At 31.6% G+C, this 18,585-nt stretch overlaps 2 protein-coding genes across 6 annotated transcripts; one reads left to right on the plus strand and one right to left on the minus strand.

Annotated features, from left to right (window-relative positions):
* Positions 1-1,348: 1,348 nt before the first annotated feature.
* Positions 1,349-1,870, minus strand: LOC149891099 (uncharacterized). Its single transcript, XM_090082033.1, has one exon. It carries the CDS (start codon positions 1,868-1,870, stop codon positions 1,349-1,351), a length of 522 nt encoding a protein of 173 aa, XP_089938159.1.
* Positions 1,871-8,078: 6,208 nt separating this feature from the next.
* Positions 8,079-16,277, plus strand: LOC145180256 (uncharacterized). 5 transcript variants are annotated; one of them, XM_090080958.1, is made up of 9 exons: positions 8,079-8,339; positions 10,793-10,902; positions 12,589-13,998; positions 14,245-14,328; positions 14,428-14,840; positions 15,017-15,128; positions 15,271-15,451; positions 15,750-15,988; positions 16,083-16,277. In XM_090080958.1, exons 3-9 carry the CDS (start codon positions 12,609-12,611, stop codon positions 16,214-16,216), a joined length of 2,553 nt encoding a protein of 850 aa, XP_089937084.1. In that variant the 5' UTR covers positions 8,079-8,339; positions 10,793-10,902; positions 12,589-12,608; the 3' UTR covers positions 16,217-16,277. The 5 variants fall into 5 exon arrangements, with proteins under 5 accessions (XP_089937084.1, XP_089937086.1, XP_089937085.1 ...); XM_090080960.1 differs by having other exon boundaries at positions 8,079-8,211; XM_090080957.1 differs by having other exon boundaries at positions 8,142-8,339; positions 10,793-11,014.
* Positions 16,278-18,585: the final 2,308 nt, after the last annotated feature.

The following is an 18,585-nucleotide window of genomic DNA, read 5'->3' on the forward strand; positions in this document are numbered from 1 at the left end:
ATGCTTTTGGCTGGTTCTAAACTATGTACAAGTGCTACAATTCAAGGAGCTAGCATTGTTTATAAATTTGTATTCTCTAAATAGTTGCTGAAACTTGGTATGGAGATGAAAATGTGGTTGAAAATACTCCTTTCAACTTTTACAAAGAAGAGAATGGAAAGTTTGAAATAGTTCTAGCACCTTGGGGTTATGTAAAAGATCTACCAACTCATATTCTCAGACATCTTGATATATGTAGTAGCCTTACTGATTTCTAAAAAGTTTTTATACATCTAGGGATAATAACATTATAGTATTAATCTTTGGTGATTAAAATAAGGAAAAAGGAAATGGTAAGCATTTCTTTAAAATGTGACATTGACAACATGATAATGTTAAGTTCTGTTTTTTTATAGAATTATTGTTCTGCTTTAAAGTGGTACTGGCCTATAAAAACTAAAACTGTCAACCCTTTGATTTTCAGTGTAATATTTGTTTAAATATATGTACAATGAAAAAACTTTTAGCTTAAATAAATAAAAAACTAAACAATAATTTCTTCTTAACTAATCATAATTTGAGTCTAAACTTTTGCAAAAAGATTAACATGTTGATAAAGGGATTTGATCGGAATCACCATCACAGCATTTATAGATGCAAAACGGTGGTATTTTCAACAATGGTTTTTAATTTTATTGTAAAATCTGCGCAGTCAATATCAGTATCTCAAGAACAGCAAACTGTAAAAACCTTACTTTAGTAAAAGCCCACAATAACCTGACAACCAGTGTGCGAATATTTTAGGTATAATCTCCAAGTAGTCAAAAAGATATCTTTGTTCAAAGTTGAGAAACTCAGAAAACAAGAAAACAAAATAAAATCTCTCTAAAACATTCAAGACAAATATGAGTTATCATTACAAAAGTATTTTCTTATGACTGACAATTTAGGTCATTTTTTTACTATGAAACATATAAACATTATATATTTTTGAAATTTACAATAATTATATCATTCAAATCTATAAAGTAAAAAAATTTGAAAATTTTGATATTTTATAGGCTATTACCACCTTAAAGCACTTTATATGTTATATCTGGATTATTCCTGACCATTGTGTTATGTTTCTTAACAGATCCAAAGAAAAGTTCGATTTCAGTAAAGCTTTTATTTTTGATTTAGTAATACCAATACAATACAATAATATCACAAACTTAATATTTATAGTAAAATAGAAAGTTCCTAGAAAGATACAGAACATTCTGGAACGTTATTATATATCTAGAGGGTTCTATGGAAGATTCTCGAATGTTCTGTTGTATCTAGAAAGTTCTAGAATGGACCGTAACATCTCCTCGCCAGCTTGGTTTTACGGAGAGCAAGCATTTTGATTATTCTTTGATAGGCATCTACTAGATCGTCTTGTTTTGACTTGTTTTTTATCTTGACCAGTCGGCTCACACGACAACAAATCGGGCTGTACTATTATTGACTCCTCCACCTCCCCGGTGGAGTTGTAGCGATGCCTGAGTTGTTCAATATGACGATGCCAGACTAGACCATCAGGCTCTGTCTTCACTATGACAGATCGAGGACCGCATACTTCAGTGACAATAGCCGTAATCCATTTTGAGTTGTAATCATTACTTGAGCTAAAATATCTGGCATAAACCAAGTCTCCCACTGAATATTTTACAACTTTGGAAGAGTCCATAGATTGCTTTGATTGTTGTAAATGAACAGGGGATGGCAAAAGCAGATCGATTTGCGCCCGAATTTGTCTGCCATTGAGTAATTCGCTAGGGGACGATCCATTTGCTAAAGGAGTTCGGCGGTAGACCATGAGAAATTCCTGAAGAGCATTCTTAGGAGGTAGGTTTGATTTCTTCATGGCTTTTTTGAAAGTTTGAACTAGTCGTTCGGCAGCACCATTTGTGGCGGGGTGATATGGAGCACCTTTGAGCAGGACAATACCTCGACTATTACACCATTCTAGAAATACCTGAGAAGTGAATGAGGAATAGTTATCGGTAACTAGAGCATGTGGATAACCGAAGTGTGCAAAATCTTCTTCCAGTAAATCAATGGTAGATTTGGTGTGCTAGATTAGTGATCTCTGGTGTGCTAGATTAGTGATCTCTGAATCAATGCCTGGCCAATATACGGCTGATCGTGCGAGTTGTTTCATTCGTTGAATGCCGAAATGACCTAGGTGCAGTATCTTCAAGACTTGATCTTGAAGAGTTTTGGGGACGACAACACGTGGACCATAGAACAAGCATTTGCCTGAAACTGAGAGAGCTTCGGAAAGTTTTTGGAATTCCCGTATCTCGTCATTATTGTCGGATTCGACCCAACCATCTCGAACATTGCGAATAACTGCAGCGATGACAGGATCTTTGCTCGACTCGCGGACCAAGATATTCGGATCATGCATATTGATTTGACGACTAACAGTTTTCACCGCACAAATCACTAAATTTTCTTCACTACTTTCCTCCCCATCGAAAATGCGATCATGGTCAACCGGTAATCGACTGAGCGCGTCAGCGTTGCCGTGTTCAGCTGTCTTACGAAACTCGATTTCATAATTGTATTGGCTAAGAATTAAAGCCCATCGAGCCAGTCTATTTTCTGCCATAGCTGGAGTAGCCTTTGTTGGACCAAATAGAGCCAGTAGTGGTTTATGATCAGTGACGATGGTAAAACGACGACCAAAAAGAAATTGATGAAACTTTTTTAAGCCAAAAATTATTGCCAATGCTTCTTTGTGAATTTGACTGTAGCGACGTTGACAATCAGTCAAAATCTTCGATACATTTGCAATTGGACGTTCAGAGCCATCTGCTAATCGATGAAACAATATGGCACCAATACCAACTTCTGAAGCGTCTGTTGCCATTCCTAACGGTTTCGAAGGATCGAAGTGAGTAAGAACTGAATCAGATGATAACAACTGTTTCACAGCTTCAAAAGCTGACTGTTGTTCGGATGTCCACTGCCATGGCACATCTTTCTTAATTAGACGATAGAGCGGGTCTAATGTCATAGACAAATTTGGAGGAAGAAATTTGCCGTAAAACTGTACTTGACCAAGAAAAGATCGCAGCGTATTAACGTCCTTAGGAACTGGCATAGCCAAAACAGCATCAACTTTGTTACCTTTAGCAATACCTTCCGAAGATATTATATGACCAAGATATTCGATCGAAGGACTAGCGAAAATACATTTTTCTAGACGACAGCGTAGTCCGTTTTTGCTTAGTCGTTGTAGAAGACCACGCAAGTTGGAAATGTGATCGGCTGCGTTGTTGCCACTGACGAGAATATCATCGAGATAGACAGCTACACCAGGTAGATCACTTGTTAATTTATCCATTGTCTCTTGAAAGTACCCCGGTGCTGAAGTGATTCCAAATGGAAGACGTAGCTGAAGAAGTACACCAGTATGTGTACTGAGAGCCAGTCGTCTCTGAGAAATTGGACCCAAACGAATTTGATTATAATCGTCAGCAAGGTCAATTTTTGTGTATCCATAACCGCCACGCAGTTTACGCAACAGGTCTTCTGGCAACGGCATTGGGTAGCGATGAGGTTCTAGCTGAGTATTAATGGAGACTGAATAGTCGCCACAAATTCGAATCTTTCGTTTTGTTTGTCCCGGAAGCGCGGTCTTTTGAATAGGAACCACAGGTGTACCTTCGTCGTTGAATTGAGTACGTTTCCAAACACCATGCTTGATACCAGCTTCGTAAGCGTCAACCAGATCTTCTTGAATAGCGAAAGGTACAGGTCTTGGACGGCAGAAGATAGGCTTGTAGTCAGGCTTGAATTTTATTTCAAGTTCAAAGTCTTTCAAACAACCCAATTCTGGTTTAAACAGGTCTGGAAACTCAGAACATAGAATTCTGCACCTTTGTTGGAGATCTGTGTCAGGTTTGAGATGCTCAAAGACCTTAGCAACAGTACTCTTGGATGATTTCTTAATCTTTTCATCAACTGAAAGATCAAGTAGTCGAATACCCGATCGGCCAATAAGATTTAGTCCAGAAACAGAAGTTACGTGGAACCAGATCTTGCAACAGGTTGTTGGAGCTTTAACTGATAATTCAACTTTCCCTAGTATCGGAAGTTGATGCTTGCTTGCTGACTCGAATTGTAAATTCGACGATTGAAGATGTGGTTTACCCAAACTTTGCCATAAAGTATGGGTGATGAAATTGGCGGGAGCTCCAGTATCGAGTTCGAATCTTATCGAATGCCCATTGATTTGGAGATTTTGTGTAATTTCATCATCAACATTGATTTGGTTGACTTGGTGAAGTGCTTTAGTCTGTCCATAAATGAATATAGGCTTGACCGTCTTTCGGGATTCAGCTTTTTTCTTGAAACAAACTGCTTCAATGTGACCATTTTTACCACAAAAATTACATTCGGCGTCCTTGAAACGGCAATTTTTGCGTTCATGGGTCGATTTGCCACAACTTCTACAAGCGGTTGACTCAGTCTGAGATTTGTTTTGTCGAGGAGCTGAGGATTTGGATTCCGATTTATGTTGCCCCAACTTATTGATTGGGAGAGACATCGGAGACTTTGAGGGACCAACGGCAGTTTCCTTGGCTACCTTGGCGGCCTCCTCGGTTTCGGTTGCTATTTCTACCGCCTTGGCGAAAGTTAGATCTTCATTTTTGCACTTGAAAAGAGCTTTGAGCACTGCTTCATTTTTAATAGAGCAGATAAAATGTGTTCGAAGAGCTTCATCCAGTGGATTTGTGATGTTAGCAAAGTCGCATGTTGCAGCCAATTGTCGAATTCGAGCAACCAGTTGTGGAATAGATTCACCTTGATTTCGACCAATGCTTGACCAAAATTTGAATCTTTCACGAACAAGAAATTTGGTTGGATTGTATTGTTCTTTCATGAATTGAGCAATTTGATCATACGAAAGATGGTTGACTGTCAAAGGAGTCTCTTGTTGGCTTGCAAGATTGCACAACTGTTTGTAGATGACTGGAGTTTGACAACTGAGAAAATAAGCAGCTTTGTTATTTCTTGTTATACCCCGAGCTTTAGCGAATGTTTCGAATCTTTCCTGATAGTCGACCCATAATTCAGCTGTTGAATCAAAAGCAGCAAAATCTTGAGTGACCTTTGATTCATTGGCTTCAAGCAGTTTGACAATGGCGTCTTGTTGCTCTTTGATTTGTCGCTGTTGTTCGGCTAGTTGTCGTTGACTAGCTTCTTGCAGCTTCTGCATTTCTGCCAATATCGCTACCAGAGTAGCACCGTGTTTTTCTTCCATGAGTAGTTTTTAGAAAATAGAGAGATCTTCGTCACCAAAAATCTGTTATGTTTCTTAACAGATCCAAAGAAAAGTTCGATTTCAGTAAAGCTTTTATTTTTGATTCAGTAATACCAATACAATACAATAATATCACAAACTTAATATTTATAGTAAAATAGAAAGTTCCTAGAAAGATACAGAACATTCTGGAACGTTATTATATATCTAGAAGGTTCTATGGAAGATTCTCGAATGTTCTGTTGTATCTAGAAAGTTCTAGAATGGACCGTAACACATTGTTTCCTCGTGGAAACTACTATTTAACTAATCCTAATTTGAAAGCAATTATAATACTTCTATAGACAAAACAATGTAATACTCTGGAGCTTGTAATACGCTGAAGAAAAGTGAGGGACCATGCACACAACAAATTGAAGCTATATTAAAAAAAACTGAAAATTCAGCGACAAGCATACCATGGAAAAAGTTTTATTGGAAATCATGTGAATAAAATGCTTCTGGTTCCCTTTCTTTTATATATGAATTTATTCCAAATCTGAAACATTGTTAATAACAATAATAACAAGTAATATAAAATCATGCAACATATCTTTTAAAGAGACACTTTTTTTGTTTAGAAAAACTCTATGCTAAAGTTATGTAATTCTATTCCAAAGCTTCTTTATGATGAAGGATTCTCTAAGACAAACCTGCACAAGAAAGCAATCGAAATCATTACAAAATATAAACAACACTTCCATAAATTTTCTGCATGCTATAGCATATTCTACTCAAAAAATACAATGACAACAGATATATTAAATAAACTTAAAATGTTTTATTTGATTTTTTTTTCATTTTCTTTCTGCTTTTAATGAGTTTCTCAAAGCGCTTTTCATTGTGTTTATAGTTATCTAGGTTGAAGAGTATACTGAAACTACAACAATCTCCAGCAAGATAATGTTGATGATTTATAATGGTTTAACTTATAAAGCTGGGGTTATAAGCACAACATAATTCATGTAGCGATCACTTATTCTTTAGAAAGAAATACTGTAGAATTGATGCATTTTTATAGTACAACTTGGCCTGAGGCTCTAGTGTCTCCGAAGTTACACATGTTGGAAGATCACGCCATTCCATTTTTTGAAAAAATTCGACGCTGGCTTTGGATTGTATGGCGAAAAAAGTGGAGAATCAATTTATCTTTAATTCAACAATTTAAAGCGTATTTATCAACCTATCCCTTGTCCAAAAAAGCGGTTAAAAAGTATCCTAAAATTTCACCATCAAAAAACTAATCCTAAAAGTAGGGTGTTAATTCCGGAATTACGAAAAAGAAAGAAAAAAAACGAAAATTGTCATAGTTAAAAACACTTTTGGAAACAACATTTTACATTTCTAAATAATATATAGTTCCTTTTTTCTTTTATTTGTCTCTCCTAAAGGCAAATAAAATGTAGTTATAATGATCAAAAAGGTAATGCAGAAAAGAGCCTTTTTTGTGCATTAAAAAAAATTGAATGCTAAGAACAGCCATAAGAAATAAATAGAAGAAGGTCTCATCAAACTTTTTCAAGAAATATGGCTATATTTCCACGATTAAAAACCTAGAACGTAGGGTCCAAAAAATGTAAACAAATCACGTGTAGTTAACCGGCCATCTTTCTCAACAACAAATCGCGAGGTTAGAATTATTTTGTATCTCCAAGTTTAAACGTTGGGAGAAAAATTTTGATTTTTTCTAAAAGTAAAAATTGTTTAAAGTTTTAGCTTTTATTTTTAAAGAAATAATAACTCATGCTTTAAATAATTTTTGTTCAAGCAAATTATTTAGAAAAAAATTTATAAAATAATGCGTATTTTAAAAGTTATTATTTCTAACTAAAATTAATAACTCATTTTCTCCCAACTTTTAAAATTGGAGATAAAACAAAATAATTCTAACCTCGCGAAATGTTAACGAACGTTTAGATGTTCCTTTTCTTGTTTCAAGTGTTTTAGTACACAACTGGGTTATCGTTAAACTAATTTAAATTAAAATAGCAACAAAAAAATTTATTTATATTGGAGATTATGTAATTATTTGGTTTTCAGAGGAAAATTACGTTCGTTGCTAAGGACCGTAACCATTTTGAAAACATTAATTTTTTTCCGTAAAGTTTGCGCATGCGTACAGTAACAGCGCTACCAAACGACCGTGACGAGTAACTGAAAAATCTTTGAATAACAAATACCAAAAAAATCAGTTATATTTTGCCGATAATTTTTAGTATCTTTAAATTCAAATACCAGTATATAAACGATGCTGAATGGAAATTCCTTACATTACCCTCCCTCCCCTTCCCTCCCCTTCCCTCCCCTTCCCTCCCCTCTTCCCCCCTCCTCTCTCTCCCCCCTCCTCCCATATAGAAAACTCCTGGATAATTATATGTATTTGCTTATCATTTTATTTGATTCTCTCAATTGGAAATAGACTTAATAGAACAAAATCATTTTTAAATTTCACTTACGAAAGTTAACTTTTTAAAAATTCAGAACCCTGTTATATGCATAGCAGCCGAGAGAAATTTTAGGCCCCATTATGATCAATTATATACCCAGGACCAAAAGAAGCGTGCTCTGGGCATTGAAAATTAAAAATAAAAGTTATTTAAATCTTTTAAAAGTCAAAACTGATTAAATCTTTTGAAAATTATTTTTAAAAATTTGTTTGTACACACACGGGACCCCGGGAATCTTCCCCGTCCAACCCACCCCCCTCTCGGCGGCCATGGTTTTATGTATATTTTGCGAGTTGAAAATGCCTTCAGTTAAGTTCGCAAAACTATGGCTTGAAACGACGGTTGTTAAGTCAACTTTATTTGTTCGTTACGGTCCGAATTGGTATCTTTATTTCAATTGTCTACAGCAAGAAAATTATTTACATCTAATCTTTTTATAATACAGTATAATATTTACTACATATTTTTTTTTATAACTAAGTAGAATTTATAGAGGACATTGAAATAATGTATATGTGTTGTCAACATATTTAATCGATAAAATATTGATTGGAGCAGTGGAAATGGTTTGGGTATGCATTCTAATAATATTACCAAATTTTAAAAAATGTTTATAGCATTTGTATATACAAGTTGTAAAATGAACAAAGCTGCTTTACACCATCAAAAATTATGATTTGCCTTAAATGATGCTGGCTAATAATCTCTTACAGTTATGTTTATCATTTATACTATAGACTCAAATTAATATAGATTAGTAAAATTAAAGAGCTTTCAAGAAAATTTTTACTTTGTTTGTTTTATTGATAATTAAAAGCTAACATTTTGCACTGCAAAAACTTTTAATATCATGACTAATGCTATAAACTAGTTAATACAAACATTCAAAGTGTTTGTTACATACAGCTGCAGAATCACACTTGATGGTAGAGATGACCATCGTTTTTTTTTTTTTTTTTTGTTTTTTTTTTTACAAGAAAACTGACAAATGATAAATCTTTATTACAGATATTTTTGACTTAAGAATTTTTTCTTGAATATTTTGCAACTTTGGCACATTATTTTTCAAGTCTTCCATTCGTTGTTTGTAGCACTGCTTCATTATAAAAATGATAGCTAGTTAATTTAAAAACAGACCAGCTTTTGTGTTAGTGCTCCACATGGTTCGTACTGTACCTGGAAAACCTGAAAAACCTGGAAAATTAGCCAATTTTGGCTAAAGTCATGGAAAACCTGGAAAAGTCAGGGAGTTTTTATTTTTTCTTCAGATAGTCAGGGAAAAGTCAGGGAATTGTTGAATTAGCAAAGGCACAGCTACAAATAGTGATAACAAACAACTAACCCAAAGTAGTCTCTGTTATAGACATATATTGCACAAGATGTTGAAAGATATTTACATAGATATTTCAGTTTATCTTTGTGTTAGTGAAAGATGATTTATAAAATATTTTATGTGCATAATATTTAGGTTTTCTTGAAGATTATCTGAAACTAAATTTTATGTGCATAATATTTAAATTTTTCTTGAAGATCATCTGAAACTTCTTAGTGTTCATTCTTAGTCATCCTTAATAATAAGATCCATACTAGTATGTATAATAAAATCCATACTAACATCCAACTTAATTAATAGCTAAGTTTTATAAGTTTTGTCATTCAAAGCATGTATAATTTTAGCATTTCATTACAGTAGTAATTTTAAACATTTTATAAAAACCATTGCAAATCTTGAAAATGGTCAGGGAAATTCATTTGAAAAAAGTCAGGGAAAAGTCAGGAAAAAGTCAGGAAATTTTATATAAATATTTGGCCACAAACCCTGTTCCAATACTTCTTTTAATTTTTCTGATAGCTTTAAGCCATTAACATTCACTGTTTACTATACAATTGCAAACAATTGCTGTTATAGCTTGTAAATTTATAGATGCTTAATAGAATTACTTTGGAAAATCTAATACAATTACACATTTGACTACAAAAACATATTTTCCTGCTACAATTATGTTTTCCTACTACAACAATTGAGACATGAAAATGTGATGTGAGATTTTTCTATAATGGCAGGCTAACTTGAAATTTTCCTTGCTAATTTGTAGGTTTATATAATTTCAAAGTGCAAACTAGACTCTAAAATGTTAAAAATTAAATTAGATGATGCTGGATAGACATTTTGAATAATTTAAGGAACTTGTGTGTCATCAAAAAAAGCCCCATCCAGATTTTATAAAATTATGTTTCTGATTTAAATGATATGTTGCCTATGATTTTATCAATTTTTTTTCTTAAAGTTTATTGTACACATTAATCTAAGTATGCTCCATTAGAAAAAGCCAAAAAACTAGTGGGAGTTTTGCCAATATAGAAAAATCTTAGGTCAGATTTTCAATTTTTTGCTCATTTAAAAGTTTCAACAGAGTACTTACTAGATTACAAAAATTGAGGTTTATAAACAATTGGTTGAAAAGTTCTTAACTTCATAAAATGAATAAAAAGTAGCTTTTGTTTAAGGGTAGATTTTGTAAAATAGCCCCTTTTTTAACTAGCCATTCTCAAGAACCACAAAAGATATTGAGCTGAATTTTTCAAGATTTGCTTATTTCATTGATATACACCACCACAAGCTTTATCAAAATCCGAGGTTAACCATGTGTGGCTATTTAGCATGAAATACCCTTCTGTTTATGTTAAATTCTTCATCACACTTTAAATTCTTTCCTAAACTCCAAAAGATTCTTTGTTTTATTTTACAACTTAGCTTTTCATATTAACATAAAACTCTTGTGATTGATCCCATGAAAAAAAAAGTGGTAGAAAAGTTTTCATAAAATTGGAATCAAAGATTTTTTAAATTTTAGTTAAGCAAATAATCCTTTAGTAGTGTAAATGTAGTTCTTTAAAAAAAACTAATGTTCTTTTAGTAAGGTCCAATTCAATTGAATTAGGGGTTAAATCTGGTCAACCATTAAAAGATCCCCATCAGTACAAACACCATATATATTTTTCTATTTAATACCTTTCTTTTCAGTGAATGATCAAAGCTGCCTTCAAAGCTGCAATCAAAGCTGCCTTCAAAGATGTATCTCACATAAGTACATTTCACAGTCTCATCTAGTTCCATAGCAAACATACAAAATAGTAAATATTTGCCTTTTACTGATAGTGTATTTTAAAAAGAGAATGTTTTGGTTTTTGCACCTTCACCAAACCATCACTAATGGAATATAGAAGAATCAATTTTTCCTGCAAGGTTATGTTAAATTTTTAGCAGATAAATTTTCTGGCAACTTCATTCAACACTTGAATAAACATTGTGAGCACCAGTAAATTTAATTTTGCTCAAGTAATAGTTATATGTTCTGAAAATATCAACAGAAGTTGTTATTTGATTTTTCTGAATATTCATAAGCTGACCTAAAATATTTTGTCCTGTTGAATTTCATGTATTAAAAGAAGCCTTTTTCAAACTGTAGCTAAAAACAAAGCAGTATAATAGATTAATAATGTGTCTATTGCATTATTATATTAGCTTAATGATATAGGCTTATTGAGAACAAAACAATAGAAAAAACGATATGCTTTTTTACACATACATAAATCATATAACATGACATTTACTTCATATGATAATTACTGAATACTAAGATATATGAGTAAATAAGAAAGTAAGGTGATTTTTCTGTTTTGGAAATAGATTTTATGCTTATCTAGCAACTAAATTTGTAACATAACTGCAACCTTGTAGTAAATAAAAATTATACACAAAATAAAGCTTTTTTTGGTGTTATTGATGTAAAATATAAGAGGTGTGTGATGTACATTTGATACAACTTTTACTAAAAATCAAGATGTTGATGTAAAATAATACATCTTTCTACTGATGTTTCAAGAACTTTTTACAAATGTTTTAAGAACCAGGTTCTTAAAGCATTAGTAAAAAGTTGTAGTTTAAGTAGTTAATATTTGTTAAATGTTAAGTTTAAATAAGTGTGGTTAGGCTTTCTTTAATGATACACGTTTTAAAAAAATTATAAATATATATTCTATATTTATATATTTAAAAAGTAAAAATGATGTGGGATGCTTTAAGTAGTATTTGGTTATTTAAAAAAATGCCCTAATTACATTAACTATCTTTTTCATTATATTTCACATTAAGAATTTAAATGAATTCTATAAAGCTAATGTAAGTTATTGACATTTAAAAGGCAGTTTTTTTTTTATTTTTTTTTTGTTTTTTTTTTTTTTTTTTTGATAAAAAAAGATTATTTGATTATTTTTTGGTTTTTTCTTCATATTCTTAAAGTAACTTGTTTTTTTTTTATTGTTTGTTTTTAAGTATTGGTGACAAATAAAACCTGAATACTTTGTATTTGCACTATGGATTGTATTATGCTTTTTTAAAAGTCTTTTTAAGTTAGTTTTCTATTTATTTCAGACAATTGAATGAAGTTTAAATTTCATAAAAATTTAATAATTCATATAAACACATACTGTTGAATTAAAAGAACAAGAAAATGGTTGTTAATATTCTCTATAAAATGTGTATTTTCTTTATTTGCTAAACTTTTAACCTCATACCAAGTTGAATATAAAAATCAAATCTCAATGCCATTTTCTTCTGATTCTTTTCTAAATTTCTTTCAATTATTCTGCTCCTTATAATACTTGACCTCTTATAATACTTAAGGTTATTATTTAATGTTATAAACATGAATCAGATTTATTTTTATATATACTAAATTTTAATCTTAACATCAACATCTTCCTTTGTTGTTAATTTAAATTTATTTTTCAAATAGCAATAATCTTATTAATTTTTAGATCATAAAAGTTAACTTATTATGATCAATCATGAAGAACCAAAAGCTGCTAGACCAATACTCACCCAGGGATCAGCAACAATCTTTCCTAAATCTAATCACTGCTCAGCAAAGCCAAGCATTTTCCAGGAAAGAGAGCAGTTGAATTCTATAACTTTACAAAGTGTTCATCAGAAGTATATTATTCTTAAAGCTTCACAAACAAATAATGCACTTTCTCATTGTGTTTGCTACCGTCGGTATATCAGTTTGTTGCCTGAGTTAAACCAGATGATAAGAACTAAAGAATGTCTAGTCATGCTGAGATTTATAATTAAGTTTCATATGCTTATATATACACTTGAAAGTGAAATAAACAGTAAAATTGACATTATGGAATCTTTTCAAAAAAATATTTCATCAAATGATTTACATGAGAGCATGTTAAAAGAGTTACAGTCAGTAGTTGAAACATTATGTCACTTGTTTGATAGTTCAACAGAAAAATTTTTACAACTAGGTTTATTCTCTCAAATGATTAAGTCCACTTTTAGTGATAAGACTGCTTATTTTCAATCTATTGAAAAAATATTTGTTTTCAATATTGCTTCATCTATCACAGAAAAAATTAGAACTATTCTCCATACTTTAAACTTTTTGTACCAAGCATTAGCAAAAAATCAAAGTTATTTAACAAAAAGCAAGTTGGCCAGTTTATCCACATCTATATTGATTTACCGCTTCAACAATCTTACATCGTTGTTATCTGATTTTAACAATGACTTAGTCACTAATAAAATATTTACTTTTAAGAATATTGCTACCTGGTTGCCACAAAAGCAGTGCGTTTCATTTAGTCCAATAAATTGTCCAGTTTATAGTGTAAGTGAGTATGTTCAAACTTTAGCAGTGATAAGAGCCAGAGAAATAAAATCTGTAATTCTTAATGAACTGGTTAGTATATCAAATAAGCAGCCATTAGTCAATACCAACTATAATATATTTCAGTCTACAGACTTAGAACATAAAACATTTGTTAATAGCAGGCTTCTAACTGGAGCTTCCACAAATGATTTGAAACAAATTTACAAAATCATAATGGAAAAAGAGAATGTGTTTACTTCTCTGCTATTCCAAGATATAAAAGAAACAAATTCTAGTATTTTAAAAGGAGATTTAAATTTGTTGTTAAAGAACTTGAGTAATTTTCAAACATCTAAAAATATATTCTGGGACACAAATATAGGACCTATTGAGAAAGAAAACTTAACGAATCTTTATATGAGTACATTATGGTTACAACTCGGACAATCATTCAGAGATTATTACATATTCTCATGTGTTGAAATGGGTTTTACAAAGAGGTTGAATAACTACACTTTTATTAAAGAAGCTGCAAATGTGCTAAGGTTATTTAAAGAAATTGAAAGTGGTAAATGTTTTCCTCTTTTATGCCTTTTATTCTATAGTTATATATCAAATATGTATGTATGTATATATATATATATATATATATATATATATATATATATATATATATATATATATATATATATATATATATATATATATATATATATATAGTTCATATCTTTTTTATGATAATCTTGATCATGATAAAAATTTTTGTACAGTTCATATCTTTTTTATGATGATAATGAAAGTAATTATTTTGTAGCTCCTAGTTCTGCTTACCTAAACTTTCTAAAAGAAGCAATCCTTGGTATCTCTAGTTTTCATAATTCGCAGATCTGGGATTCAAGTATGTTTTTTTGGTTGCTTTTTTGTTCATTTTCAAAGAAATATATATATATATATATTAATAAGTAAATGAAATATAATACTTTTTTTTTTTTTTTAGATGTTTGCAAAAGCATGTCAATTTTCATTAAAGATCATTTTCGATATACAGAGAAAAAACCCTCCAGCAAAACTGTGCTGAATCTTCTATTAACTCAACAAAGTATTGAATCGTATTACAACATTATTACTCTTATTCCAAGCCAAGTCTCTTCAATTTGGATAGTTGACAATATTTTATCACCATGGTTGACTGTGTGTACATTTCTCTATCTATGCTTTCATAATAAGAGGCAACAGTACCTTAGCTCAGGATCATGGGGTCCATTTTTTGTTGTAGCAGTACTAGATGTTCAAAGTGTGTTGTCATGTTTTCAAAATATGATTATTGTTTTGAAGGAATTGGGATTAAAAGATGAATACTCTGATTGTGTTCCATTTGTAAAGCTTTTTGCAACACTTGATAGTTTAAAGGTATATCATACTATTGTAGAAGAATTTTGTTAATACTTTATGCATTTGTAGTGATAATACAGCAAGAATTACAAGTTTTTGGCAAGTATTTAATTCAAATTCTAATAAATATTCCTCTGAATTATTTTAAAATTAGTCAAATCAAATTATCCTTGTCATCTCTACTTACTGTTTAGTCATTTGAAGATGAAAGTTATAAAATGTTGAATGATGCCATAAGTAGGCGAGCAAAAGCTGCATGGGAACAGCATATGCCTCTTGGAAAAGTTTGGAAAAGAAGAGGATCGTGTGAGAGTTTACTTTTATTTCTGAATTTAATGATTGGTAATTTTGATGATAAACTTTGATAGTCTGGATTGCTACGATCTGCTTTTTTTTAGTCTATTGTTGTAGAATATTTTTTAGAATTATTTTTCTTATAAACATTCAGCTTTACAAGCATATGAGCCCAACAAGTATATTAAGCTGGTCACGGAACTTGTTCTTGCTCCAGTTGTTGAAAATTTGCACTGCTTGCTGAAAGAACAGAGCATTAAAGTTATATGTGGCTGTGTAAGCAAGTTTATTAAATCATGGATGGATCACATTCTACTTAAGGAGATCAAGTTCAGGTAGTGCCACTTTTTTAAATTACGTTTTGTGTTTATTTAATTAGGTTTTTTTTTTAAATAATTTTTACTGGCTTCTGCTAAACTTTAGCTATAGGAAGAAACGCTTTGTTCATTCAAAGCTGGTTAATTTTTTTCACATGTGAATAATTTCCTAGGTCGTTTCATTGTTTTTAAATTTCTTTTTCATTTTTATTTGCATCTTCGTTTGAGAGCTGTTTGTCTAGTGAAACTAGCTTAGAGACCATTCATAGAAGATTATAAAAATAGGTGATAATCTTTGACAGTTACTTTTTTTTAGTTGGTTTGGTAGTCAGCAGTTACTTGTTGATTTCCAATACTTTTCTCGATGGTTTGAACAAGACCGACTGATGTTCTCACTTGAAGATATTAATGATATTCACTCTTTGCCTGCGTTTAGTGAGATGAATAATGCTCTTCTATTAATTTCTTGTCAACCGTCGAGCTCTAAGAAAGGAGAGGAGTCAAACAACACTGTCATTCTTTCAAGCAACTCAACTTTGTCTCAAGTTACTTCTGGTAGATATAATTTTGCAAATATTTTTAGCTTTATTATAAATAATAGTATTTTTTTTTGTCGACACTTTTATTAAAGTTCAAACATTTGTTTTAGAAACATTTTACGGCAGTCACTTTGATGAATTGATCTCCGCCATTAACATAACACAAAAGGACAATTGGCTATCTTTACGCGTTAAAGGTGGTTCACGTAAAAAAACTTTGCTATGCATCAAGAAGCAAGAATAAATGCCTTATTGTTGTTGCATAAAGCATTATAATTTTCGTAATAATAATCGATATTCTTGGTTAATTTTTTTTTTCCTTTCAATTTTTGATAATTATGAAAGTAACGAAACCCGAATCTTACAAATCAATAAGTTTTTTTTTAAGCGAGACTCAAAGTGTTATTAGCTATTATAAATAATTTTTAAATATTTATTAGTCCAGAAATTTTTTTGTTAATATTATTTTAAATATAATTTTATTTAGCTGGATATCTATTTTATATTTATTCATACATTTACTGTAAGCATCTATACAACCGTGTGCTTATGCAGGGAGGTACATATGTTTATTTAACGAGACCAAATACTTATGTTGATTGTTTTTACGATCGATTCAGTTTTTCAGTTTGTTTTTTTTTTTTTTTTACTTATTCTTTATTTTGTTTGTTTTTGTTTTTATCACGTTCGGTTTTTACAGTGAATAGTAATCTTAAATACATAAGAGTTGATTTAATAAACAGCTTTTTAAAGTAAGATTTACCGACTCTAATTTAACGCAATGCATATTACTCTCGAAAGAATCTAATTAGATATAGTTTATGAAAAAGTAATAACATGATATGGTATCAACGAATATCGGCTCCCATGTTAGAGATGGGGCAGTTGGTACCTGTGCTTAAGTACTCCTCGTGTACACATTTTAAGTAGGGGAGGATGGTGAGAAGTGAGACGAGTAATTTACGTTTTAAAAATCCCAAAGTCCTCTAATATTTAAATTAAGTTTAAGGCTTGATACAGTTGTTCACACCCAGGATAAAAGTTACAGTTTTGTACTTCACAACACATTTTAATTGTTCTTGTGGTGAGAAATGGGACAGATTAAAGGGAGAAGTGGGATAGTAACGGCTAAAAAAACATAGAAATCAAATAGGAAGAGTTCTTAAGTTGTCAATTTAAAAAACAGTTTGTCCTATTTGTCACCGAATTTGGTTCGTGACATGAAATCAATTACAGCTTCCTTGCCAAAAACACAAATAATTGGATTACGTAGTGATGACTAAATTTCTCTTAACAACAGTTAGTTAGAGGAGTAACTCACCGTAACAAAAAATCGTGAGCTGGTGTTACGGAGTAGAACAACTGAAGACTCCACGGGAAAAAACGGCAGGGTCACATTTTTTCATTTTGAGATAAATCATTATTAAACTTTTAAACCTCTATAAGTTTCGAAGTTTTAGGAAAATTTAGAAAAACTTTAAATATACATCAAATCATTTATTTGATTTGAATTCAAATACAAAATATGCTATTATGGTTAGTTAAGCTGAAAGTGTAAAAAGTCGAAACTTTCAAAATGTGACCCTGCCGTTTCTTCCCGTGGAGTCTTCAACTCAGAATGCCTTTATAGGCATTTGTCAGATTATCGTTTTATCATACATAACCCGTTAAGTTTGACCTTGGTGGATAAACTTCTTTGATATGTTTACAGCACTACAACTTGAAGGATTTATCGTGTCTTGCTCAGTTAAACGATTATTTGGTATCACACTAACCTATGATACCAACCTTATTGCAAAGTCTCTCCAAGCCAAAGCTGTGCTTATGTGAAGGCATTCTTTCACCTGATGCAAGTGAAAGAACTTACATCCTCTTAGTCGTGCAAAAACTACTTGACGATTCGCGGGTATTTTCTCACTGCTGGTTAGCATGTGTTGCCGTCTACTCGAGAGATGTGATGACAAAACAACAACCAATCTTAATCTTCTACACTGTGAAAGATCTTCTAGATTAGCTACGGGTGCTAAAGGTGCTGTTAGTTTAACAATCAATCGTGATTTTAGTCCAAATTTATCGCTTTTAAGCACATATACAACATCATTTCATTCGATCGTGGTTCCATATTAAATATTAATGGAAATGTATTGGTAGTTTTTTTAAAAGTGGAGGCGATTCCCTGATAGTGCATATCCCGGTGGATTGTGTTTTCCCCAAGTCGCTACATGACACTTACGTTTCATCTACTTGTTTTTAAACGGGTGAATTATTTTTAAAGGGGTAAGGCTCATACATATATAATGCCGTTAAATGCAGCGCGCTGCATTTAACGACACCGCTGCAGCGGTGAGAATTGACACAGAACCGTTGTAGGCTCCCTTGAAGTAATGTAATCCGCTATTTCAGTCATTAGCAACCACAGTTTATATAACGAGATTTTCTGAAATACATTTAATTTCAATCGAAGTATTACGTTTCATTTCTAACAAAGAAGAGTAGCTCTTAGAAGGCTCTGTAAGGACATATTCAGGGAACCAGTACAATGCCTTTTTCAATCTCGTTATTAATCAAGTATTCACTGTGAAGTTCGAGTAGTGGCTAATTTAATAGAGATTC

The sequence above is a fragment of the Hydra viridissima genome, unplaced genomic scaffold (assembly GCF_058129835.1).
Source record: "Hydra viridissima isolate aposymbiotic clone 2 unplaced genomic scaffold, HvirCarnegie_v1 scaffold_3, whole genome shotgun sequence".
Taxonomy (NCBI): Eukaryota; Metazoa; Cnidaria; class Hydrozoa; order Anthoathecata; family Hydridae; genus Hydra; species Hydra viridissima.